We start from the raw sequence: 27,300 nt of genomic DNA, 5'->3' as shown, positions 1-27,300 counted from the left end.
CGGCAGTTTCTCCTTTTTTTAACCTGTCCATAACTTCTAACTTCTCTGCTATTGTCAGCACTTTACGTTTCCTTTTACCAGACATGATTACAAAAACAAATGTGCTTGGGAGAACTGATGTAAATAACTACGTGAAAAATGCCTCTTCCAGCCGTCAGGAGTGTGGGAAGGTAAAAGATGTCTTTTTTTTTTATTGTGGTGGGGTGCTGTGAAAAAAACGCTTGAAAAGAAAATGAAAAGGGGGGGGGGGGGGGTGGAGTTGAGCCGGAAGCAGCAGTCAAGGCATTTCTTTTTGGTTTAAAGTGTGACAAACTGACGGGTGGACAAACTGACAGGTGAAGGTGGCGGGGGGGAACCGGGTAGGGGGGGGGGGGGCGAGGATCTGAAGGGTCAGGTAAATAGCTTTCTGACACAGCAGTAAAAAAAAAAAAGCGCAGCGCAGTCAGGGCCAGGGTAGTCAGGGCCAGGGCGTTGCTACACCCCGTCATTTTTTTACAACTTCATAAAAAAATCAAGCACGGATAACCCGAAAACCGGATAATCCAGGCCCGGATAATCAAGAGTTTACTGTAATCAGTTACTGAGGTCTTCTGGTTCACTTTGACTAAATAAAAACCATTTTCAAAAAAATTTTTACAACTGTGTCACAATATATATTTGCCCTATTACATGGAATGACCCACATATAATAAAACCACCAGTCCATAATCAAGTAAAGCTGACATGAGAAACAGTGGCCTTACAAAATGTTATGAAGTCCTTTCTTGGAGGGGGGGAAAGTCACCAAGCCTAAATTTGAAATAAAAAAATTAGGCTATTGTAAAAAGAAAATCAGAAATTTTTGCTTGTTTGTTTTATTTTACAAACAACTTTATACAACAGAACAATTTTCAATAAAATTTTAACTTGAGAAACGTAAATTACAAAACAATCCGATCGTAAGAAAACAATAACAAACAGGTATATTCAAATGAATGCACAAAATATGAGATCAGTGCCTTGGTAAAGCGTGTGCACCATTTTCATAATCATTGCTAGTTTGCGCCACTAGTCTTGCTTGGTGCTGGCCATAGATGCTACTAGTGAAGTGCACAGTCTTCCTGATACTATCCATATCTATGGTGCGATAAAGTTATTTTTTTACGTTTGCAAAGGTAAACAATGAACGTTTTTCAAAATAAAAGCATTAAAATGTATTTTATCATGAGGAATAAAACAAAAAAATTCGTGAATTTTAGGACTTTTCCGCTTCATAAAAACGTATGAAACGGGAAATTAATGATTTTATAAGAGTATGTTCCGGGAAAGTAAACCATTGTAAATATAGTACTTTCGGCGGGACCAAAATTAATCTGCGTATGACACGGGAAAATGTATGAAACGGGAACACATACCTGCCAACCTTTCCGATTTTTCCGGAAGTCTTCCGAATTATAACTGCTCTTTACGATTTTCCGAAATTGTCTGAATTCTTCCTATTTTTGTAATTAAAATAGCTTCGCGGTAAAAAAAAGTCGGTGTCTTCCAAATCGATTCAACATTCATGTCGATCGATGTATCGCGTGTTGTGCTCATGACTATTGATTGTTTTTTTCTCTCCATTACACAGTTATACAGAGAGTACGTCGTCGCTTGTTTGACGGTTATTTAAGATATGTGATTTTGATTTATAATTTACGAGCTGCTATTACGTATTAAAATTTTAATTTCAAATACATTTAAACTGGCAAAATACGTTGTGGTCAACGAGTGCAACGTGAAACAACTGTTTACGAATTTGTTTACTTTGTTACGGGCTATTGCCGTTGCCTCGTTTAGGCGTTTGTGACAGGTTATGAAGCACAAACTTTCTGCATTATGTTTTCAAAGATGAGTACGAAAAAACAATATTATTACCAGACATTCCGTGATACATATAGTGCAGAGTTTCCATGCATTTTAAATTCTGACAAAGGGGAAAGGTTTGGATTTTGTAAGATATGCAGATGCGACATCAACATATCGCATGGTGGTAAAAGTGACATCAGCGTGCACATCAAACGTGCGAAGCATTTATCCAACGTAAAATGCCAAGAAGATAATCACAAACTTTCAAGGTTCTTTGTTAAATCTGGGGGTGCAGATCTAGACATTACGCGATCTGAGTGTTTATTTACTTCGTTTTTGATAGAGCATAACATTCCTCTAGCGGCCGCAGATCATGCAGGTGCGCTTGTCAAAAAAATGTTCCCAGACTCGGAAATTGCCAAGAAATATGGATGTGGACGTACCAAAACTTCTGCTATTATGAAAGAGATGGCTTCGGATGCAAAATCCGGAGTAGAGCAGTACTTAAAAAGTTGGCTGTTTTCAGTCGCAACTGATGGTAGCAACGATACTAGTTTTCTGGCAAAATTCTTATCGGAAGCCAAGATATATTCTGTGAGTTGTATTCTTGTGTGAAATATTGTGCTGATCTTCAAGTATCACAGTCAAAATGTAACACACAAATATTTTTTAATGTAGCTATAGCTTATTTGATAGTGGGTGATTTGTGTAATTTAGTTGTATTTTAGCAGTACAAGTCTGCATTGTAGCCATATATGTAATTTTTTTTGTCGAAATTGGTAATTTTATTTGTGTTTAATAATCTTCCTAATTCAGATTTTCATAGGTTGGCAGGTATGGGAACATATCATCGAGGTTCTACTGTAGTTGTATTTTGTACGATGGCGACTCAAAACTTAATTCAATACAAATGAACAAGCATTCCGGTATCGATAAAATGTATCGAACTTACAGTTTCGATACTCGATACTTTGCGATACCGTCAAGTATCGAAGGTATCGAGGTATCGAGGTATCAAAGTATCGAAAATCCCATCACTAAGTTATATCTATCGTCCCAGAAATATTAATGATGTGGAAAATGCCTTTTCCTGGATCTGTGTTTCTTTTTCTGAGAGCAATACTTTAGTGAATCTGCAATATTCACCGTGATATCCAGTTGTGACACTCGTGTCATATTTTGAGGTTTCAAAACTTACCATTCTCTGACATTTGCAAAATGACTCTTCATGTCCAGTTCCTGCATAGTTGAGATTTAGGTTCTTGAGAGGTAAACATGGCAAGCTGATTAAGGCCCCCGCCTATTCAGGCACGCACACACACACAGTGTGCAGGGCTTCAGAAAAAAGCTTGATTTTACAAATGCTGCAGTTATCAGATTGTGGTCTGTTTTTAAAAGGCATTTAAAAAAAAGAGGGCATATGAGTTATTAGGAATGTGTATTTCATTTTTAAAATGAAATTTTATTAAAGTGAAAATACTTAAGACAAATTTTTTTAGAATACATTTTAGGCATGAAACACAAGGTACAGATTGTTGAAGGCACTCTAGGAACTTGTATTATGCCTTTATCTCCATTTCTCCACCATTAATGCTAAATTTACAGCTTAAACCTCAAAATTGTAGTATGCATGACGAAAAGACTGCGCCAGTCCACAGACTTGCACTTAGAGGCTAGAAGCACCTGCGAGCATTACGCTATCATTTTGCTCCACTAACACACTACATTTCTCACTAGGTGGTCGCTTTAAGGCAATTAACTCCTTTGAAAGATAGAACATTGACTTTAAAGGGCTTCTTCTTTCTACATCTATTAATCACTATATAATAACCAATCTTAATGAGTACTGTAGGGTGTCTCCTTTCTTCGTTATCCGAGCTAAGAGAGATAACTCCCACACCCAGCTCAGGTTTAGCGTCTCTTAAGCACAAAATCACAACAGAAAATTTAATTAAAATGTGCAATACAGTAGAGTCCCGCTGATGCGACCCCTCACGGTTTCCGGAAAAACGGATAGATTCGCATATATTTCATATTCAAATGGTCTATGGTGTAAAAAACAAACCAGCTCTCGCCAAGATTAACGTGAACACACAGCGCCAAACAAAGTGTAACAGACTTGTTTTTCAGCCGATTTTACTCAAATTTTCGTTTTTCTCTGCTCAAATTTTTCACGGTTTCTCAAAAAAGGTCCTATAAACGGAATGGACGCATCAGAGGGGGGTCGCATCAGCAGGATTCTACTGTATTTACAAGCATAGGCCCTCTGTAGGCAAAAATCAAATAAACATACTGGCCATTTAAAAAGAAAAATACGTAACATCTTTACTATTAAATTTGAAAGTAGAATTTTGGAGTAACATTACAAAAATATTTATGAAACTTTTTAACAACTTTATTTTTGTACTGATTCCTTCCTCACAAATTCCAAACTCTTTACAATGATTCTTCCTTGAGTTATAAAAATTTATAGTGGGTAAGGTATTGCTTAAAATATACTTGTTTCCAAAAGATTACTAAAAGAGTGTATAGACAAACAACATTAAAAACAATACTCTGACAGCTATTCCTTCACACCACCTCAATTACAATTTCCTGCCACGCTTCCAGACACTCCTAAATATAATACGTTATCAGCCAATAAATAAAATAAGTAGGTGTATACTATAAATATTTTACAGTTATGCTAGCCATTTACTATACAAAACAGGAGCACCCAGATATATTTATGTGAGATTTCTTGCGTAAACTATGCCTACACATTCTTATGAAAAATTTTTTACTTTAAATATTACAGTATTCCTCAACAGTCCATGCCTGAGGGAAAAGTTTCTAGTTAAATGTGCTCACTGAAACTGCTTATGTGCGTGTATTACTTCACTAACAGCAGCTTTTTTTTACCACTAACTATTGCATGCATATTCAATCACTGTAAAATACATGGTTCGTCTGTTAATTCCACATCACCAATTTCAGGATCCCAAAATTCTTTTCAAAAAAAATATATAAACATCCATGGACACTTACTTATTTCTGTCCTCGGCCTCTTACCTTACCACCAGTAACCTGTAACTCCATAACGGATTGCTCCCTGTATTTGCTTTGGTAACCCAGCCCTCTTAGCAGTTAAGCCTTCCCACCCTGGGGCCCCCACGGTCGTGGATACGGAAATTGCCGTAAATGCAAATCGGGAAAGGTGTTATTGCTTCAGCTATGACCAGAGGCTAGGACTACCCATCCCAGCTTGGTCATCTCGGCCCCCTGCCTCACTCAGCTAACCAGATTGTTGGCTGTGACCTTAGCCCTTAAACCTTATCAGCACTGCTGGTGCTTACCCTGATCTACCACATCACACTAGGACCCCTGAAAACACCCAATGAACTGATGGTCCAGTGGAGGACTATGTAACCTCTCCTAGCTGTCCAGACTAGTAACCGGAGCTGTGTCGTCGCTCACAACATCGACTCTTCAAAGGGCTAGTGAACCCTCAGTCTGCTCCAAGCGATCGGAGCACCATCACCAAGTAGTCCTACTCAATCAGATCCAGGACCTTAGAGTAAACTTTAACGGGGATCCTTTCACTTTCACGGATCGTTCCCGTACTACTACCAAGTTAGGTGTCTTCGATGGTCATAGACTGTTGCCAACTGCTAACCGACCTTCTCTGTATCGGAGTCACTCCACTGGATCTACCTCGTCTCCTCGGATGATCCTCTCGACCTGCCCTATCTCAGCCCAGCAGGCTTACAGCTGATTAAGGCCCGGACATGCCCGGACTCCTTCAATGGCGACCATGAAAGCCGCCTCTTACCTTAGCAGCAGCACAGTTTGGTTCTGCCCTCATACTCAATGCAAGCCAGATTCACGCAAGAGCGTAAGACACGTACCGATGTCATAGTCACCGCCGGAAAATTTTAACGCCATTATCTCTTCCAACATTAGCTTGTTACTCGTAGTATCCCTGCATATCCACGTAATGCTAACGTAATAAAGGTTTCCATATACAGTGTAAACTCTATATGACACTTTACGGACTGAGCATTATTTGGCGTTATAGAGAGTGGTCGTTAAATGGAGAGAAATAAAAGATATCATTTTACTGTTCTATAATAATATGATCGGCCCCGAGACAGGCATATTACTCTGGCGTTGTATATAAAACCATGATAGCATCACTTGATCCAGATCTTCGTATGGAGGTTTCTTTAATTTCTTTGGAGGTTTCCATCCTCCTCTGCTTGCAGAATTTTTTCTTTGTTTTTTCATATTGTAGGCACTGTAGAGTGGCTGAATCCAAAGCGTCTTCCTACTTCACTGATCTTTCCTCCCGCCTCTTTTGAGCATATTAATAAAACTTTTTCGTCAATACACAAAGATTTTCTTTTACTTGCCATGTTAACAGTTCGAAAGTCTGTAAGCAACTGCGATAATGATAACGCGTAACAACTTGACAAAAGTCTAGTGACAGAGGTAAACATGTGCAAGTTCATCATACAAAAACAAAAGACAAAATTTCTTAGAATCTCCGGTACGTCAGTCGTAGTAAACATGTGCTAGATAATACAACAACAAAACAGCAAACAAAAGAACGTACACAGCTTCAGTTCTCATCAACTTTGGCAACTTGATTTATAATGCAGTATTTTTGTCGTTAAATAGAGTGAGCGTGATGCTATATAGAGTGTATTATTGTATAAAAAACAAGGAAAACCAACCAAAGTCAAGCAATTTCGACATTTTCAGGAGTTTGTCGTTAAATTGAGTGACATTATAAAGAGTTTACACTGTACCAATACCATTTGCTGACCTGACGCTCTAAACGTGTCTAAGACATAGAGCTGCGGCAAGCAACGTGTCGTTTGTTCAGGGACCCAGTTGCGACTGCTGTCCAGTCCACACCACAGATGTCACGCCCTCTAGCGCCTAGCGTCGCACTTCCCCTCTGCCTCCCTCTTTCCTTGCAGAGGTTAATCATTTTATGTCTCTTTAAAATATGTGCAGATATTTTACCGATTAGAAAATAAAAGCTATTTCCAATGACAATGTGTTCATCAGTGCTATCATAATCGTGTTGTGTATAGTACTTGTTTATCTTCATCATTGTGCTTATGTTTCCTGCATTGTCCAGGTTTGTTGGCTGCCTGCATTGTAACTGTCTCATTAGCCCACTGTGTAATTTTATTTTTCATGACCAAGTTCCTTCAAGGGAATTTTTGTGCTGTCTGTTATTATTTATAGATTGAACGTTTTTTGTCAGTGCTTTCGTCGTTGATTTGTCATTAATACTTGTTTAGTTTCATCGTTGGTTCCGTTTGTCCGCGTGAATTTTTTATCTTATTATTTTTCCATGACAAACAGTGAAAAACTGCAGTGGCGTATGTCCAAAAAAACTGAATTAAATGAAAATCCCCCATTGCATAAATCATCTAAAGAACATAAAAATACTTGTTTTTACAAAGAAAAACACTTTCCACTAAAATCAAATTTTTTTGTCCATGTCTGTAGAAACGTTTATAGTAGGTTCTTCTGTGAGAAGGGTAATTGACAGGAACATGAATTTAGGGGTTAGGTTTTAAGTTAATTTATGAAGTTCTCATTTGATGTAAATATAATCTTGTTCCAGGCAAAGAAAGTGAGGAAATAGTGTGTGTAATTGTTCACAGATAACAAGACTTCCCCAACTGTAAACGGATCCAACCACGTGTCAAATCTGCTGATCAGTTCGTCGAGCTCTAGCAGTAGCTCTAGTGCGACCTCTCCGAGCCGCCTCGCACCAGACGCTTCCTGGGGCAAGGTTTGTGCTTGGGGTCTGAGAGTATTCACAAATGTTGTGTTCAAATTTAATATTTTATGTTAAATTCAATATTTCAAATGGAATAATTGTATAAATTATTCATTACCCCCATACATGACATAAATTTCATTCACACAAAATTCAAATGAGCAGTGCAACAGGCGTGAAGCCAAAAGTTATTCAGAAATTTATATCTCATTTGATGCACAATAAAAAACTGTAATGGGGAAGGTTATCTTTACTTAACTTTTTTTTTTAAAAAAAAAAAAAATTTGTGTGTTTTCTTACGATGTAGAAAATCTCTTGTCAATTTTTAATTTAGTCATCAAAAGTCAGCATAGAAAACACTCCACTCCAACGCTCACTCACTTTCTGGTTTTGTGGTATTTACGAGAGCTTTTCTGGTGCCTACCGTATTGGTCCGAAAATAGGCCGACCCCTTCTACAGCACACTCAAAATCAGGGAAAAATAAATTATAACTAACTATAATGATAATCAGCAGCATATTACCACAGTAACACTTCAACTAAGTTAGTATTTATTTAACTGACAAAATGTGTTATTATTACTTACCAAATATATAAATATAAGCTGTGTTTCCGTTTATCTTCACATTCTTTTGTAGTGGTGCCAACATTTTATACGGCAATGGCTACATTTTCTAAGTACATAGAAATTGTGACGTAAAAATATTTACCGGTATGTTTAATTTAGACGTAAAAAACCCAAAATGGTTTCATGTAAAACGTGTATGAATCAACCATAAAACAACCAATATTGCAAATAGGTTTTAATGTTCTTGTTACTGTTGGTATATACCGGTATTTGTTTATTCGTGTCACAACTACAAGTTGCCAACACTGGTGCCATTATTTTGATTTTCCTGTGGTAGAAAAGTAAATAAAGCATACTACGGTAAATAACCTTATGGCAAAATTGCTGTTTTTACTAATTGTTTACTTAAATGCAACATTTTACAAGCAAATAAAATTACTGCATCCTGTTAAATACAGTTAAAAAATTACCAGACCGATCTTTTAAAAGCTATGTGCTACAAGTGACCACATCTGTGTACTTAAAATATTATACGTTATTGGGGTTAAGTGTGTTTACTAAATTTCTAAGTTGGAAAAATTACTAATTCCACGTAAGTACGGCGTAATTTTAGGTCAATGAATTGTATATATGCCATAAGTGATTCTCCTTGAAATGTATGTGTTTAATTATACTATTTTGGCTAGTGCCCCATTATAAGCCGACTCTAGATTTGAAGGTTGACTAAACTGGCAATAAAGGTCAATACGGTAAAAAGGACCAATACGGTATTTCGCTGATCAAACTGTCTGACTGAATTTTCTTCCAGTCTTCTTTATTTACTGTCATAAAAAGTAATATTGATTAATTTTAAATGTAGTTTAATTACCCCAATTTTATAACTCTTGTCTTAGTGTTTTAGGTTATTTATTACCTTGATGAAATCACGCCTGTTTTTTGTTTTTATTTTCTTGGTAGCCTTTTTTAAAATCTGAAACACGCATGTTTGTATTTAACTTTAATTTGTATTTTGTCATTTAATTTGTTTATATGCACAGAATAATTAAAATTAAACATCCCTTTAACTTAAAATTTATTACAGACACCTACATTATTTGAAGATTTTTGAAACTATCGCATCTTCATTTGAAATATATAATATGGGTATAAATTTCTTTTCGTATGTGTGAGTAGATTAATAGTTATGCTTAGTACAAATAAATCAAATTTCTCAAAAAAAAAATCGCCTTCCCACTAGATTAGATTTGTTTAAATGTTATTCTTTCTCTATTCTACATTATTCGCCCTTGGTTTGTTACCTCCAGCTTGATTTGCTTGGGAGAGTAGATTTTTATTATTAAACTACATAACTTATTTGCAACATGAGAACACACAAATCCGCTCGTTACTGAGGTTAAGTTTACACATCACTGACGCATACTTGCCAACTTTTACGATTTTTTCGTAAAATTTACAAAAAACATACGTCTTTACGATTTTACGAATCTTATAAATTTTTTACGAATTTTTCCAGTTTTTGTTGACACTTCTGATATCGATTGTTGCGACCTATTTTGTTCCAAGTCGATCGATAAATCGAACGCTTGATCGTTTACGAATCGTTTTTGGTTGGTTACGCCGCCATGTTGTGTCTTTGATATCGTGTTGTCTATTGTTGATCGTCTGTTCGTAAGCGTTTCGGGTGGTTTTTATTTGGCATGGATTGATTGCGTAGCATCTGCAATGGGCGGTGGCGTAAAAAAACATTATTGGCAGTGTTTTCGTAAAGATTATTCGGAAGAATTCTCGTTCATTTTGAAGTCGGACAAAGGTCAGAAATATGCATTCTGCAGTGTGTGTAGGTGCGATATTAGTATTTCTCATGGCGGAAGAAGTGACATATTACTTCATGTTAAATCTAATAAGCATGCAGGCAACGTTCAAAATTCCGAAAACAGCCAAAAAATCAGCACGTTCTTCACAAACAGTTCAAGCGAAGATAGCGTCACACGTGCCGAGTGTTTGTTTACGTATTTTTTGGTTGAACACAATGTTCCATTAAGTGCAGCAGACCACGCGGGCCCTTTATTCCGGAAAATGTTTCCGAAATCAGAAGAAGCACAAAAGTATGCGTGTGGCCGGACCAAAACAACTGCAATTGTTGAAGAAATGGCGAAAGATTCAAGGGACGACGTCGTTAAACATCTGCAAACAGGTCCGTTCTCTTTGTCAACTGATGGTACAAACGATACAGACTCCAAATTGTACCCGATTGTTGTGATGTATTTTGATAAAAATATTGAAAACATTGTGTCTTCTGTACTTTCACTGCCAGATTTGCAGGGCGATTCTACCGGACTAAATATTGGAAATTTAATCATAAACGAACTTGAACGTTTCAATATTCCTTTAAAAAACATGATTGCTTTTTCGGCAGACAATGCGGCAGTTATGATGGGTAAGAAAAATGGTGTAGTTGCGGTTTTAAAAAATCGACAAGAAAACCTTTTTGTGATGGGTTGCCTTTGTCACCGCATTAATTTAGCTGCCGAGAAGGGTACTGACAATTTGCCACTGAATGTTGAAGAGGCTTTGACCGACATTTTTTATTACCTTGAAAAGAGTGGTAAGCGGAAAGATTGCCTTAAAAAATTCCAAAACTTGCATGGTTGTGAAACCAGAAAAATTTTAAAACATGTCTGTACGAGATGGTTATCCCTGGGAAAAAGTTTGACAAGATTAGTAGAGCAGTGGGACCCTTTGTTAAGTTTTTTCAAAGACCAAGTAAAATGTGTGAAACCATCATGTTCTGTGGGGATAAGTTCATTCACAATACCAAAACAGCCAGCTTCAGATCATTCAGTTCAGCCATTAGTTTCAAAGTCATCTAAATCCTCACAACAGGGCTTTTCCCTAAAAAGGAAACACTCAGAAAGTGAAGATAAGATAATTACCAAAAAAACTGGTACTTCACATAATGAAGGTAAAAGTACATTTCCTTCAGTTAGATCAGAAAATCAAAAGTCTCTCGTAAACAATACCAGTGGCAGTTTAAGTCGTGAAGAAAAACTGTTCATGTTTTTATCATCATCTGTGAACAAAGCATTTTGCTTGTTTTTACTTAATGTAATTCCCACATTTGATAAATTTAACACCATTTTGCAGTCTTCACATCCACAGATTCATATTTTGGGAGAATTAATTTGTGATTTGTATAAAGATTTATTACTTCGATTGTCAAACCAGTTGCATTTAAAAATTCATCTTTGTTTGATATAAAGTATCATCATGCTGATAATCAGAGGCAAGACAGTGAGTTGATAGTTGGTACAGCAACATCAGAGTTTGTTAATACATTGAATGACAAAGATAAGAAACTATTTTTCTCGTCTGTCAGAAGTTATTTTGCAGCTTCTTGTGATTACATTTTAAACAAATTTCCCATTAAAGATGAACTTATTAGCAAAGCAAGAGTAGCATCGGTGGAGAATGTAGAAAATACCAGTTTTTGTGATGTCAAGTTTTTCGTAGACTTATTTCCATTTTTGCTACCAGTAGATGAGAACGAAACCAGAGAATCAGCCTTGGATTCTCTTCAAAGCCAGTTTACCAGTCTGCAACTTGAAAACATAGATTTGTTAGTCCCTAAAGATGACACTGTAGTAAAAAAATGGGTTAGTATATCACATGCAAAAAATGTTTGTGGGCAGCCTAAGTACGACAGACTTTGCAAAGTAATGTTTGGTGTGTTGACAATACCACACAGCAACGCGGAGTGTGAACGTGTGTTCAGTCTGGTGAAAAAGAATAGGTCCCAGTTTAGGTCTTTGTTATCAACCAGAGTACTGGAAAATATTTCTGTAATAAAAAGCAAACATTCAGACAAGTGTTTTGAACACATGTTCAGTGAACAATTTTTAAAGAAGGCTAAGAAAGCAACAGCACTGTACTTAAAAAAGTAACAGATGTAGTTAAGACTTTTTTTTCCCAACCTTCATAACATTATCTTTATTAGTTCTTTGTATGTGTTTTATCAGTATGTTTGGGACTTGGTAGTGACATTTTTGTCGGTCTGCTTCATTGTGTTCAGGCCTTTAGTAATGACTATTTTTTCCTTCGGAAGTTCATCAAAGTCTTCGGTTTTTTGTTACACATAACTAGGACTTAGTAATAAGTAATAATCAGGGAGTCATTTTGTGAACTAGATTGTGCTGAAGTTTATTTTATAACTGACTGGTGACAATAGTACTCTGCTGCATTTCATGTAATTAATATAAGTTTTTTTACAGTTTTAGTCATAAGAATATTTTTTATGTGTGCTCTAAAAATTTTACTATAATTTGAATGTGTTTTAATATCTGAGGGTCTACATTAGTACATATATTGGTGATGTTTAACAAATAGTTGAAAAAAAGGATATAACTTAATCCTTATTGTAATTAAGCCTATGGTACTGCAAAAATTGTAATCAGGTACACTTTTAATGCCAATTTTTGGATGAAATGTGTGAACATCAGTGTTTAGGCCTTAAGTGTTTGTCAGTTTGTTTAAGTGGGTTTTAGTAAATGTCTTATGGGTTTATTTTAGAAATAGGGTGTTTTTAATATTTAAAACAAATATATATGCATTTGTAGGATCATTTATTTTTTAAATGAAAAAATGCCGCGTGGAGTTTACGCTAAAATTTAATATTTTAGAGAGTTTTACTAATTATTATTTGGAAAAGTTGGCAAGTATGCTGACGTGTAGTGGCAAACACTTGCTCACATATTTGTAATTTTTTTAATTTATGGTTTTTTAAAATCATATTTTACCTTCAAACATTAACCATTATCCAATTATAGCCAGCCAAAATTAAAGCTCAACATTAAATTAGTCTCTTAGAATATTTTTCAAAGTTTTCAGTTCTAGGTGATATTTGCGGGGAAAAAAACACTTCTACAATTGTAACTTAGCGAATTACTAAAATCATAGCAATTGAATCTCAGCTTTTATTTTGTAAAATAGAATAAAATATTATAAAAAACAAAACAATAATTTTAATGAAAACAAGCATGAGGTGCTTGATATGTTATCTTATATTTTCTAATGGCTATTCTTTTGACCTGAACAATGAAGGCATGTTTTTTTTTATTTTTAAAGTTTAGTTTATTGTTACTTTTTAGTTCATATTGAATTGAATTTTTTATAAATTCCTTGAATGTTCCAAAATTGGGAAGGGGGGAAATTGACCTCCACGCTGCGAAGAGGGTCCGATAGTGCCCGAAGGCCTCTGAATCAATGTACTTTGTTACATTCTAGGTTGGCTCGGAAATACAACCCAGAAAAATTACTGGACAATTTAAACCTTGCTGTTGTAGATAGTTACTTGAAGATTGTTTTTAAGTTACGTCTTTTAACCAAAATGAGTTATTAGATAAAAATTTTATTTTGAAAAATAAAACTTTTTAAAAGTTCCTTTATTTATTACTTCCTCAAAAAAACCTTTAACTTGCATACAGTACCAACCACAGTTCAGTCCTCTGATCAAAGTTCGTTAACTTAAAAGTTTTTATATTGATCTGATTATTTTCTGATAGTTAAAAAAAAATGATAATACATACCAACACAATTCCAGTTGGACTTGAGTATTCTGTCGCTCGATATGAAAAAAAAAATATTAAGTCCCTAGGTTAGGTTCACTAACCAGGTACGGTCACCCTAGGTCGATGTCAACGCCTGTAGTCAAATTTTAAGTTTAAAGTCCAAAACAATTTATAAAAAAATAGGTTACAGGTATGTATGAAGAGGTCTATTTTGTATACTTAATTCAATTTTTTCTGGCTTGTTGCCGACGACATGGCCCCATTGCATGTAGTGATGATCAAGCGACAACTGACTTGCAACACGTAGTTACCTTCTTTTACAAAGCTAGAAACAAAGGGAGGAACCCTGTGGGCCAACTGACCAATCAGAACACCAAACCCAGTATCTGACCATATAGAGAAAAATACTGAAAAATTGTTTTTCTCTGAAAGTTAGAGAAGACACATCATACCACCTCAATGCTCCCTCTTGATTGGCTGGCGAGATAGCACCCAGCGAAAGTTTGTCTATTGCTGCGCAGTCATGCATCCACTTGCTAGATTTTTCCAAAAAAAAAAAACACTAACTTAAGGCATGAAATTTAACTTGCTGGTGACAGTGTTGCACCTGTCTTTCTTTCTTTTGAAACCTTCTAGAATGTTTGTCTGACTACCCAAAATATGCTTTAAAATTTGACGAAACATTATTAATACACATAATTTTAATTGAATAAATAAATTACAGTGAAACAAATAATAAAATGTGCAACATTGTTTCATATAAAACCTAACCCAAATTATTAATAATATTGAAACACAAACATGTACTTGGAATGCAATGCTATGCATATTAAAATAAACATGAATACAAAATAATTATGAAACATTCAGAAAACAACATACAACATTCTTATTCAGTGTTAAACCATCCAACCGTGTAGAAAAGGGAGAGTTTGATCCACTAATGACCTATTCATAATACCCCTCTGAGTGCACCATAAAATCAATTTTCATAGTCACGAAAATTTCGGGGGTTATTGACTACCACCGCCACTCCAACCGAGGCCCCATCCGAGAGGGCCCAATGGTCCCCGAAGACCTCGGGAGCACGTCAAAATCAATTCAATTTTCCTGACTTTCTTATAATCGGGGGCAAATGAGCTCCCCTCGAGAGGGGAGGGGCCATCGAATCCCGGGCAAATTTTATACAAGGTCCTGGCTTCTTGGATCAGAAACACTCCAAATCGAAAGAGGATGTAGTTTTGAAATTTTGGATGTTGATCTCTTGTAGGGAAAGGGGTAGTTGATCACCGGCAAATTTTCCATGCCCCAACCTCATAGATAGGCAAAAAGCATGGCCATTGTACATAGCTCTAAAGTAGTGGTTTTTGCCTATAGCTCGAAATTAGCTGGTTTCTGCCGCTAAAAAAACACACACACCCCCATCATTTCTCTTCAGGTTATAGTATTTTAAATATTGTATTGACATCTGAATTACGTATCCTTGCAAAGTTTCAAATCAATATGACGATTAGAAGAAGGTTAAAATAAACTTTCAAGATTTGATTACAAGTTGGATTCAAGGGAAGCTAATGAAAGCTTGTTAAAAAGATATTGCCTTATTCATAATTCTGTATAGAACCTTTTAAATAAATATCTTTGGCGCCATGTTTGTTTCAACACAACCTAATCTTTCATTTCTTTCAAGCTGCTCTCATCTAGAGAAGCGGTTCCTAAAAGGTGTTCTGCGCAACCCTAGGGTCAAAGGGGTTTCATGAATCAGGGTGAAGGTCATAAAGCAGGCACAATTATTGTCAAAAAACCTTCTTTGAAAAAGTTCGGGTTCCACCAAAAGAAAATTTGATTATATGGTTCCCTGGCGGAAAAAAAAAATTGGGAACCGCGGTTCTAGAGGGATAAATATGTACAAAAAAACAGTTTCATAAAACTCAGTCTAGTTGGTTTGCATGATGCTCTAACAAACAGATGTGACGGACGCCTGAAGCTATAACACGTTTCAAATTTCAGGCAACGGCATTTATTGAGAAAATTCAAAGCTAAACTGTTAATAGCGCTGTTATTTTCCTAGCCGCCGTGAGTTTCACTAAGCAGACAGGTCTCACCAAGGAGAAGGATAGGAATTATCTATGCAGAAATGTGGTTTGTATTTGATTACTCCAGCTTCCATCATCGTAGCAAGATAAAATATATGCCCGTTTTTAAGTCAAAAAGCAAGCTTTTAAACACACAAAGTTTCATCAAAATTGGTCCAGTAGTTTTTGCGCGATGCTTAACCAAAAAACGGATGGATACAATTTTATAATAGTATAGATTATAGTGTTTACACTAGATTACACTTTACACTGTTCTATAAATATCTTGGACTCCTGTAATGTGGAAAACATAGCTTCACTGTATGCTTAAATTGATTCTAAAATTCAAGTTCATACACTGGAACTCCAGTCCAACTGAATGATGGTGTCAGGTATATAGTCATAAATTGTAGGACTATTTCCTGTGTGATTCCAGGGTTCAAAAAATGCTGAGGATGCAGCACAGGCTTCGAAACACTGTTTACCGAGCGTCTCCCCAGAGGTGATGCGCACAGCCAGTGAACGTCACCAGAAGGGTTTGATGTCTCCCTACATCTATCAGATCCTCACTCAGGTTTGGCATTTGCATTTGTCTTGTTGCATGGTCTCTGTGTATAAAATAGTAGAAATAAAATGTTGCTAATTTATAGAAACTTATGTGTACTGTAAATTAAATTGTGCAGGCTTCACTAACCCAGGAGTACTAATATTTTTTTTTTGTATTATTGAATAGTCAAGCATGTAGAAAACTTGTGAACGTTTCATTAGACATTATTTCTCATTCTTTTTTGAATGGAGTGTGTTACTGTTGTAGAATTATTGTTTGACAGGGTGAAATAAAGTTGCCAGTGCTGATGGAAGATGAGATTCACAGAGAAATTCCCAGTGTTCATCTTGTGTATCGTCCAGTACGACAGATGGTTTATGCTATCCTGTTCAATCTGCATCATTATGTCTACATGGCAACCAAGGGTAAAGAAAAAGAAAAGGAAAGAGATAAGGATAGATCTAAAAATGGTGAGTAGTAACCAGCTACAAAAACCTATATTAAAAATATTTTTTGTATGTAGCATTTTGGATTATTATAAATGTAAGGTACTTAGATACTCACTTTTAAAAGGGTCAAGGGATTACTTTATTCATTATGAAACTTTTGATTTTCTAACAAGACTAAGGGTGGAATTCATATTCTGGAACTTAGTTGGCAGCCACTACTTTATGAAGTAGTGCCTAATCTAAAAGTTACTTATACAAGGGATATGAATATATCACATTTGAGAACACACAAATTTTTATTCCAATTTCAGAAATTTTTTTGAATAATTTTTTTCCAGTATTTTTATGTTGTAAAAAAATACTGGTAATCCACATCAAAAAAACTTTGGAATACAGCTAAATAAGAAATTAGCTTGCATTAATTGGCTATAACAATTTGAAAATTGCAATGTCTGTTTGCATGGTTTTTATCCATCCGTTCCACCAGTTAATAACATGACACTGTCACCGAAGATAATATGCTACAATACAGTAAATGTAGGGATGGGGCGACCGAATCCAATATCCGCCGAATCCTAGGGATTCGAAGGTTCGGCAGGTCTGATATAGGTTTTCGTCAAAGGATTCGGTTTTTTACTATTTACGGGGGAAAAATACAGTAAAACTCGCTTACGAGGTCCAGCGTGGTAGGTTTTTCCGTATAAAGCGTTTAAATTGCCACAGGTCTCATCATTTACGCCATTAAATGTGTGATCTAATGTCAGTTAAAAATTTTTCTGAAACTTCCTGTCTCAACTAATGGCCCACGTAAATATGAAGAAAAGACAAATGAACAACAACATACGAAGAAATATGGATGATGTACCATAACTACAGTACAAACCCAATAGTTATTTTAAGATAATTACCATAAAAAGAACTAAAGATTCTTTGTAGAATACCATAATTACTACAGAAGCATGATAGCTACCATATTTGCACTATAGTTACCGTAACAACTGAGTTGTATATTTACCGTGATAGTAATGTATTATTTATTTATGACATATTAAATTAAATAACATTGTTGAAAAAAAGAAGGATTTTAAACTTTGATGTACGGTTGGCACATGTTGCTAAGAAATAATGCAATCTGAAAGAATGCAGTACTACTACGAAAAGTGAAAATGGTACTCGCGGATTTTTAGGTTATGGCAGTCTCTTTCGTTTTTCAGTAATATCGGCCGAAAATTAACGAGCGTACTGTATCGGAAGTCGGCAGAAATGCCGATTCAACTAAATATTGGCAAAATCGGCTTCTTCAATACAGCTCTACATTTAATGACATGAGTAAACATATTTCAGACTTCAGGATATTGAAAAAGACTTTAATTTCCATGAAGGTTTATTGTGTGTATGTTTTTTTGCAAGTGTAAATTGTATGATGTAAAATGCTTTTATTTTTATTACTTTCACAGGGTGGCCACTCACCGGGAAAACCGGGATTTATCAGGGAAATCACGTTGATCGGGAATTATCAGGGAAATGTCAGGGAATTTTTTTTAATAACCGGGAATTTTTTGTGTCATGTATATTTCCCTGCCAACCATTACGGATTTTCCGTAATTATTACGGATTTAACACAATATTACGGAAATACGGAACATCGCTGGTTTATTACGGAAACGAGGCTTTGTGCTGCTGGGTAACGGAAAAAAAAAATCCGTTTCTGGTGTGCGTGTTTCGTGAACGCAGTTCGAATACATCACGTGGTTGCGCAGATAACGGAACTGATAAATGTGCGCATGTACTGTCGAAATAAGTAGATTAATTGTTGTGTTTTGTAATAGAAATGGTACGGTATTACGTCCGTTTGTACGATACAACTAGTACATATTCTCGGACTTTTCGTCTGTTAGCTACTTACATCACGATAATTTTTGTATGGTACTTTGGCTAACCTGTCTTGTGTTATTTACTTTGTTGAAAGCCATTTTTTTTTACAAAGTGTTTTTGTCGTGTGTACAGACGTGAAACCTTTTTATGTCGTTCGATAGTGTTGTGTTCTTCAGTGCCGGTTGTAGAAATGAAGCGTGTGACAGAACAATGTGTATCTGAGTCAAAAAAAGAACGTTATTCTTCAGAACTTTCAACCAAACTATATAAAAGAATGGTCATGCTTGTCATCTTCAAATGTTGTGGAACGCCACGCTTTTTGTAATGTATGCACGTGGGACTTTTCGATTGCGCATGGTGGAAGGGATGACTGAGGACGGCATATTGAATCAAAGAAACATGCAGAACATTTTAAAGCCGTGACGAGCAATAAATCTATATCGTCGTTTTTCGCTACATCTGAAGAAACGAAAGTAACAAACGCAGAGTTATTGTTTACAAGTTTTTTGGTAGAACACAATTTACCGATAGCAGTAGCCAATCATTCGGGTAATTTGTATAGAGCTATGTTTCCGGACTCAAAAATTGCACAGAAATACAGCTGTGCGAGAGCAAAAACATCTGCCTTAGTGGAGTATAGGCTGGTGAAACTAAATTGAAACTGTTGAATCTTTAGTAAGTTGACCATTTGCTTTAGCTACAGATGGGAGTACTGATTGTAATGCAGTGAAGATTTATCCATTAGTTGTTTCACAACTAGAAATGTTACACTTCAAAAATGAATTAAAGAACAGTTATCAAAAGTTGTGTGAAAAAAATGTTTGAGCACTCGCCACTGAAATACCCCATTACATAAAACAAAACACAGACTGCATGTCATTGAACGGGACGCTATAATGTAAAGTGACATATTTAAAATGTATTTGTTATTTAACGCACTTCCGTATGTATATAATGAAGAAAATACAGCAGGGTGCTAAAATATGAGTAATCTCTTTCTATAATATATTTTTTCATCAAAAGTATGTTTTTTTTTTTGTAATTGTAAATATCAGGGAAATTTTGAATTTTTAATCAGGGAAATCAGGGAAAAATCAGGGAATATTTTTGGTGACTGTGAGTGGCCACCATGTTTCAATTGATTAAACTTTAATGACCAGTTACAGATATTTATGACACTAATTTTGAGATTAAGCAATTTTACTAAAGCATTCCAGCCAAGCACGTTGCCAGCGAGAGACGCTTCTCTTTTGCTGGAAACACTATCTCCAATCGTAGAGCTAATTTAACTCCTGAACGTGCAGAACAATTTATTGTTCTGCATGATAGATTAAAGAACAGAATTTAATACTCCGTGACAATCTCTCAGAATTATTGTGCTGAAAAGTGGAAATGTTGAAACAATGTGAATGTGTGTTTCAAACAACATGATTTTTGGTGCTAAGTTTGTTGAAGCTCAGTAAGGACTCCAAAAAAATTGACAAAGATCAAATTTTTCCAAAGATATGTTACATTTACACAAACATATACTTGGTTATGTTAGTTGGATGATATCAGTTACTAATGAACCAATAGAAACAGGTAAGATTCAATGGAAAAAAATGTTACTTTTTTTATAGCAGTGCAAAATGTACACACACACTGTAAATAGTTACCCAAAATTAATAAGCCCACTTCATTTTAATACTTTATTCAAACATTATACTAAGTTTAAGATAAAAATAATTTCCCAAAAGTGTAACTGTACACAAAAGCTCGAGCTAGGCTCGAAGTAAAATTCTTAGGCTCGCAGACCTCTAGCTTATTTATAGGAAAAAATCCTAACCGCTAATCTGTACTAAAACTGAAATTTCTCAAGAAAAATTTTTTGTCTTTATATACACTTATACCAGAAATGTACCAAACTACATGTGATAAAGAAGGGACTTTTAGTGCAAGCAGAATACATCTCACTTACATTAGATATGTGGACATCATCTATTAAAAGATTCGGGTTTGGGTTCGAGATTCAGCAATTCCAGTCGAGGTTTTGAGTTAGGATTCGGATTCGAGGAAATCAGGATTCGCCCCATCCCTAAGTAAAAGTCCGTTATAACGTAAATTTATAACGGCGCCATAAGTTTATGTTATAGCGAATTTTCGTTATAGCAAAAATTTTGAAAAAATCTTATTTTTGTATCATTTTTAAAATATATTATTTTCTTGCTTGTTTTTACTATGGAAATTCACAACAAAAGTAAAGGAAATATACATAACACTTACTAAAATAACATTTTTAAGCTATATCAGCACTGCCGACTGCGAAATATGAGACCGCGTGGCCGTGATAAGGCCGTCACGCACATCGTGGCTAAGCGCACAGCTGTTTGTTTACATGGAGACGGGCGGGCGGGGTCACGCAAGGTCATGCCGGCCGCTTCCTGTCGCTTTGACTGCAGCTGGTTTTGCTGGAGACATGTGCGCTAAGCTGATGATATCGGGTGCATATTTGCGGAGTTTTGAATACTTACTAACAATATGTAAACTCAAAGATGTAGTGAAATTTATTTTAAAATTTGTCACATTATTACTCACGTTGACACCTATGAAAAATGTCAAACACAAAAAAAAAATTTTAAAAATCTCTAATTACGTTGGACAACCATACAAATTATATAAAATAATGTTTCCGACAATCGGTCAGTAACACAAAAATAATCACTCGTACAGACCCTTGAAAAATAACACAAATTTAAAAATCAATTTTTAAAAAACAAATCAATTTTCGTTTACCTTTATCACTAGACTTTCGTACAAAATATACGACTGGACCTCTTGGAAGTTCATCAAATCTTTCGTTGAAGCATTTGTATGCTGATAAAAATGATTGATTGTGTCAAGTGCCTCCATCATTGACGTTTTCGACGGAACAGATACCGTATTGGTCCGAAAATAGGCCGACCTTTTTTTTTTTTTTTTTTTTTCCAGTTTTGTCAACCTTGAAATCTAGTCTGCCTATAATGGGGCACTAGCCAAAATAGTATAATTAAACACATACATTTCAAGGAGAATCACTTATGGCATACAATTCTTTGACCTAAAATTATGCCGTACTTATGTGGAATTAGTAATTTTTCCAACTTAGAAATTTAGTAAACATACTTAACCCCAATAACGTATCATATTTTAAGTACACAGATGTGGTCGCTTGTAGCACATAGCTTTTAAAAGCTCGGTCTGGTTATTTTTGAACTATTTAACAAGCTACGGTAATTTTATTTGCTTGTAAAATGTGGTATTTACAGTAAACAGTTAGTAAATACAGAAATTTTGCTGTACGGTTATTTACCGTTATATGCTTTATTTACTCTTCTACCACAGGAAAAACAAAATGGCACCAGTGTTGGCAACTTGTAGTTGCGACACGAATAAACAAATACCGGTACATACCAACAATAACAAGAACAATAAAACCTATTTGCAATATTGGTTGTTTTATGGTTGATTCATACACGTTTTACATGAAACCATTTTGGATTTTTTACGTCAAAGTTAAACGTAATATGCTGCTGATAATCGTTTTAGTTAGTTAAAATTTATTTTTCCCTGATTTTGAGTGTGCTGTAGAAGGGGTCGGCCTATTTTCGAGGTCGGCCTATCTTCGGACCAATACGGTACGTCACTTGGTTCGTCGTCATTATCATCATCTTCAGACGCCGCTTTGTTTTGGTTAGAATAGACGAGCTCGACAAGTTCCGTGTTCCAGACGCTGCTTCGTTTTGATTAGAAGAGACGAGCTCGACAAATTCCGTGTTCATCAACTCCCACACACATCAACATTATCATCAGCCGTGGCAAATTCTTGGAACGTGCATGGCACATGCAGTTGTTCAGCAACGGTAGGCCAAACTCCGGGCTCATCTGCTGAACCATCCGGCAATGCATCGTCAATGCTCATTTACGGGCTACAGTCGGCGTGATTCTAAATAAGTAATGCTCGCAGCGGGGCCCTGTCGCAGTGGGTTAACGACATTTGCTTTCGTCGCCGCGAGGCAAGCTATGCTCGCTGTGGGGCCCTACCTTGAGCGGTGTTGCCAAGACGGCCACATCATGCGTGTTGTTTCATTTACCGGACGCGTGGAATTGTGCGAAGCTGTTTCTCATTTATTAAGGAAATTGTGGATGTTTTCTCATTGTTTTAGAGCAAAATTACAGGTGTGTAATCTATCGCTATAGCGAAAATGAGCCCATGCTGCATTCGTTATTTCTTAAATTTTTATCCTACGCAGCACGTGCAAAACTGACGGTGCCCATGGCAATTATCGTTATAGCGGACTCTACGTTATAGACTGTATTCGCTACAACGGACTTTCACTGTACTTGAATGCACACAGTTAGCCATTGAAAGCTATTCAAAGGATTGTTTGGTTGGTATTTTGTATTCTCTATGCAAAGTTTTGTTCGTGACCAACAACCGATTGACTGCATCTGCCTTTAAAATTTCTTGTGTACTAACAAACTTCATTTTTTGTGAGAGTATTAAATTGGAAATTTTATCTTAAGTTACTTACCTTTAAATGATAATACTAGGTCTTTAAATATACAGTAAAACCTCCATTAACGAAAAAACCCATGCAACGAAATAAAATTTTGGTCCTGCTGAACCTCCATATGATCAATGCTGTTTTAACCTCTAAATACAGAATTTTATTTGTTCCTAAATAGTGAAATTCCCTTTACAACGAACTGCCGCTTTTGAAAAACACACAAAATAAACATCTCTTACAAGACATCATCTAATTTTTTTTGCAATCACTGCTTAAAAATACTAGCGTATAACCTTAAAATAATATGCACCATCGCGGAAGACAATAAATAAACAAAGCATCATGGATAACACATGTCGTATATACATGCCACACTTTGTTCAAAATGGCGGGTACATTTAGCGCTAGTGGCGGAAACCTCCCGTACCATCGCTCTGGCGAGACGAACAACTAGTATATTTTGCGTTTCTATGGTTAAAGATGCGCACACGCAAATATTTTTAACTATGGTGTTGTACAATTTCCATTTTTTCAGTTTGTACTTTTGTTTATTTATTTCCACACGTAGTTACGGACAGATTGACATTCAAAATAAAATTAGAAATTTTAAATGTAGTTGATGAAGGTGGAAAAAAAAGTGATATAGCTAAACGTTTCGACATCCGGCGTCTACCCTTTCGACCATATTATCCAACCGGGAACAGATAGAAAACAACGCTTCTCTGGTAGGAACAAATCGAAAACGTGTGAAAATATGTAAAAATGATGATTTGGACAAAAGACAAAATACTTTTTGACTGGCTAATGGAGCTAGTATATTGTGTGTGTGTGTATTAAATTATATTGTTCTATTACAATGTTCACTAAAAACACCTACACATTGAGTTGAGGCCATTAAGCTACTGACTCAAACACAACTTCACACCACGTTGCATTCAACGAGGTCCCTTTCATCTGAGGCGAGAAATTTACATTTTAACTTTTCAATGTTTGTAACAGTCGTTTAAAATTACGCACCTTGCCATAATCGATTTTTTTATTCGTGTTATAAGTACTAATGTACAGTATTTAAATGAAAGTACCTGACTTGACAAAACGACCAAAAAAGTCCCAACCCCCTCCACGTTTTAATAGTTTTATAGAGTTTTGTATGAAATTAGGTGGCAATCACTAATGTTTCTCAATGCTCAATTCTACTAAGCAAATCTAAAACATAATCAAAGTAGAGTTGAACTGATTATTCCATAGACCAATCACCGCGATTTGAGAATTTAGACTGACCTATCATGAACCAACCACTGCAATTCAAATATGTTTACTTTTACTTACCAATTGGGCTGCTTGGTGACGTTATTTATCTTGTTGCTCTGTGTTTAGAAATTGAGCTCGAATGACATGAGTGTTCATAATTTTCTTGCCTTATTTCAGGGGGTGGGGGGAGGTGGTTGAACCCCCAAAACACCCCCCCTGGGTACGCCTATGCTGGGGTTCCAGGAATCGTAGGCGCTTTCAGGAATTCCAAGCGACCGTAGGGCCGTGCACACAGCGCTGGCCGGGTGGGAGGGGAGTAGGCGGGGTGGCTGGGATCGGTGGAAGTTCGATGGGGGTAGGTGGGAGGAGGCGGCCGGGCGGGTGGTGGTGGGTGAGGAGGGGGATACTACGCGCACACTCGGCTGGCCTGGCGAGAGAGGGGTAGGCGAGGGGTGGCGGCCAGTAAGAGGAGTGCACGCGCTCATTTGGCTGGTTGTCTTGGCAACCAAAGACGTGGCAATGGTCGACCTGGCGATGGCTGTGGCTGGGTTGTGTCAGCTGTTGCGGCTGGCGGCGGTGGCGGCTCGCACGCATGTTTAGGAAGGAAGGGGCTGACGGCTTCGCGATTACAGACGTGCGCGGCACGTCGCGCGTCATTATAATACAGTAGAACCTCATTTTAAAGTACCCGGGATTTACAAATTCCCTTGTTAATGTATTCTTTATTTGCGCTGTCATATTCCCTATAGTATTAATGCATTGCGTTCTCACTTCGTGTGAAAACATTTCCCGCAGTTTACATTGCAACAGCTTTGTATTTTATAGCAAACCATCAGACAAGTTAAAACTGGACAGTAAAAGTTGAAAGCAAATAGTGTGAAGTTTAATTATTATACATTACTGCATGAGCGTGTGGTTACTGAAGCTTCGTTTGATATTGTAAACAACTTACATTTTTTTTGTGCAATTTGCCACATTAAACCATATGGTCATAAAACCAAACCTTTGGTGACATGAAAGTGAAAATTGTTTATTTTGATCATTCTACCCTTTAAACTTTAGTATTGTTAAGATTTATAATGTGGAGAGAAATGGATTTATAAGGGATAGCCCAAATTAGATATTTTCACAGTTTTGTTAATTACTAATATTTACATTAATAATAAATAATTGTACTTCAAAATATCCTATCACAAATCACTTGCACTTAAAAATGTTTATTCTCAAATCACTCATGTCTGTCAAGTTCTGTAGTTCGTACTTCTCACTGGAGCTAGGCTCAACAGTCGTTCGCCCTTACCTCACGCCTGTTCACATCCACAGTTTGGTGCCACTCAGTCGCTGCACACTCTCGCAATCCAGTCGAACTCAACATGGCCCCATTTTTTTTGGGAGTGTGAGGGGCGATCCCACCTTCTTGCCAATGTTGCTCTTCCTTTCACTCGCGGAATTCTCCTAACTCGCTCGGAACTCCCGCGGAGGCCGGCGTTGCTACTTAAGTACTCGTGGAACGGCGCCGAGGCAGGACAATGCGGATGGTGAAGGAGGGGGGGTAACGACGGCCATTGTAATCCGGCCAGGCACGCATGGCATGCCTTACGTCAGTGGACTAGCAGGGCCGCCAGCCAGCTCCCAACCTGGCACGTGTCGCAGTCCTATCTGCACTCTTAACAATATTATACATGTAAATATGATTGTAGATGTATGTTTTATACAAACAAATGATGGATTACTGTGCCATTATAAAAATAAGTTTTATAGCAATGAAACTCCCCTCGTGTCCTTGTTATTAATATTGACAAGATGTCGACAAAACAGACCTTGGAAGTGCCGGGCAGAAAAGAATAATTAAGAACAAAATTTAAACATCAGAGGCGGACACAGGGTGGGTCCAAAGAAAATTTGTAAACTCCCTATCAAGACCTGGGAGCATAGTGTGGATCGTTATTGCCTTAAGTAATAAAAACAAACAGTTATGTTTATAGACATCCTTTTATTTAAGATCAAGGTTTGTTTTCAAGATTTTATGTTACAAGCTATAAAGAGAAAACACTTCTATCATTTAACCATTATTAAAGAGAGCTCAGTTTACCTAATCATTTGCCGACCCGGGCCGCGAGTAGAAAATTATTTTTCCAACACATCATTCTTAAAGAAACCGTAAAGTTTTAACATTTTACAATAATCTGTAATCACCATATTAGCTTATCATTGGTTAATTACAACCATTTTACATATACAATTTCGAGATGGCTGAAGAGACCAAAACTGTTAAACTGGTTCGAATCTGATATCTAAAATTACATTTGGAAATTAACAAAAGAAACTTTCACTGGCACTCGTTCTCACGAACTGAAGATTTTCTGGCGGTTCGTAGCTGATGGCGAAAAGGCCGGGAGTGAGGGCTTCCACTGGCGAAACCACCAATTCAAAAATTGGAGGTCGCCGGGCTTGCTTTGTTTCCCATGATGGTTTCTTTCTCTTAGGGGGGGGGGAGTGAGACTAGGACCTTGTCTGTGGACAGACCAAAAAAAAAAAAATTAGATCTGCACCACAGACAGAACATGTTCGGGTCAGAAAACGACAGCAAGAGAGACAAAGTTCAAAGGACCGAAGAGAGAACTTACCAAAACAGGGTAGTGGTTAGGCACAGCCATGTTGTCTGGTCGGATTATGGAGGGTGATGCGCGGCCGACGTCGCGGTTAAAAGAAGAAAAAAAGTGCGGCATCAGACCAGAAATTTGGTTCGCGGAGAAACTGGGATTACTACGTAGAGGCTATGCTGAGATGACTAAAATAAAAAACCAAAAGATAAATAGGGAAACATCCCTTTTCTGAT

At 36.6% G+C, this 27,300-nt stretch overlaps 1 protein-coding gene across 5 annotated transcripts in view; it reads left to right on the top strand.

Moving 5' to 3' along the window:
• Positions 1-27,300, top strand: part of LOC134535542 (constitutive coactivator of PPAR-gamma-like protein 1 homolog) — a 233,913-nt gene that overhangs the window by 118,223 nt on the left and 88,390 nt on the right. For all 5 annotated transcript variants that reach the window (XM_063374693.1, XM_063374692.1, XM_063374695.1 and 2 more), the window contains exons 10-12: positions 7,491-7,621; positions 16,250-16,387; positions 16,644-16,830. In XM_063374693.1, the coding sequence (XP_063230763.1) occupies positions 7,491-7,621; positions 16,250-16,387; positions 16,644-16,830 (456 nt within the window). The remainder of the gene's footprint in view (positions 1-7,490; positions 7,622-16,249; positions 16,388-16,643; positions 16,831-27,300) is intronic.

The sequence above is a fragment of the Bacillus rossius genome, chromosome 8 (genome assembly GCF_032445375.1).
Source record: "Bacillus rossius redtenbacheri isolate Brsri chromosome 8, Brsri_v3, whole genome shotgun sequence".
Lineage (NCBI taxonomy): Eukaryota > Metazoa > Arthropoda > Insecta > Phasmatodea > Bacillidae > Bacillus > Bacillus rossius.
Note: the sequence above shows the minus strand (reverse complement) of the source record. Positions and strands in the feature narration are given on the sequence as shown.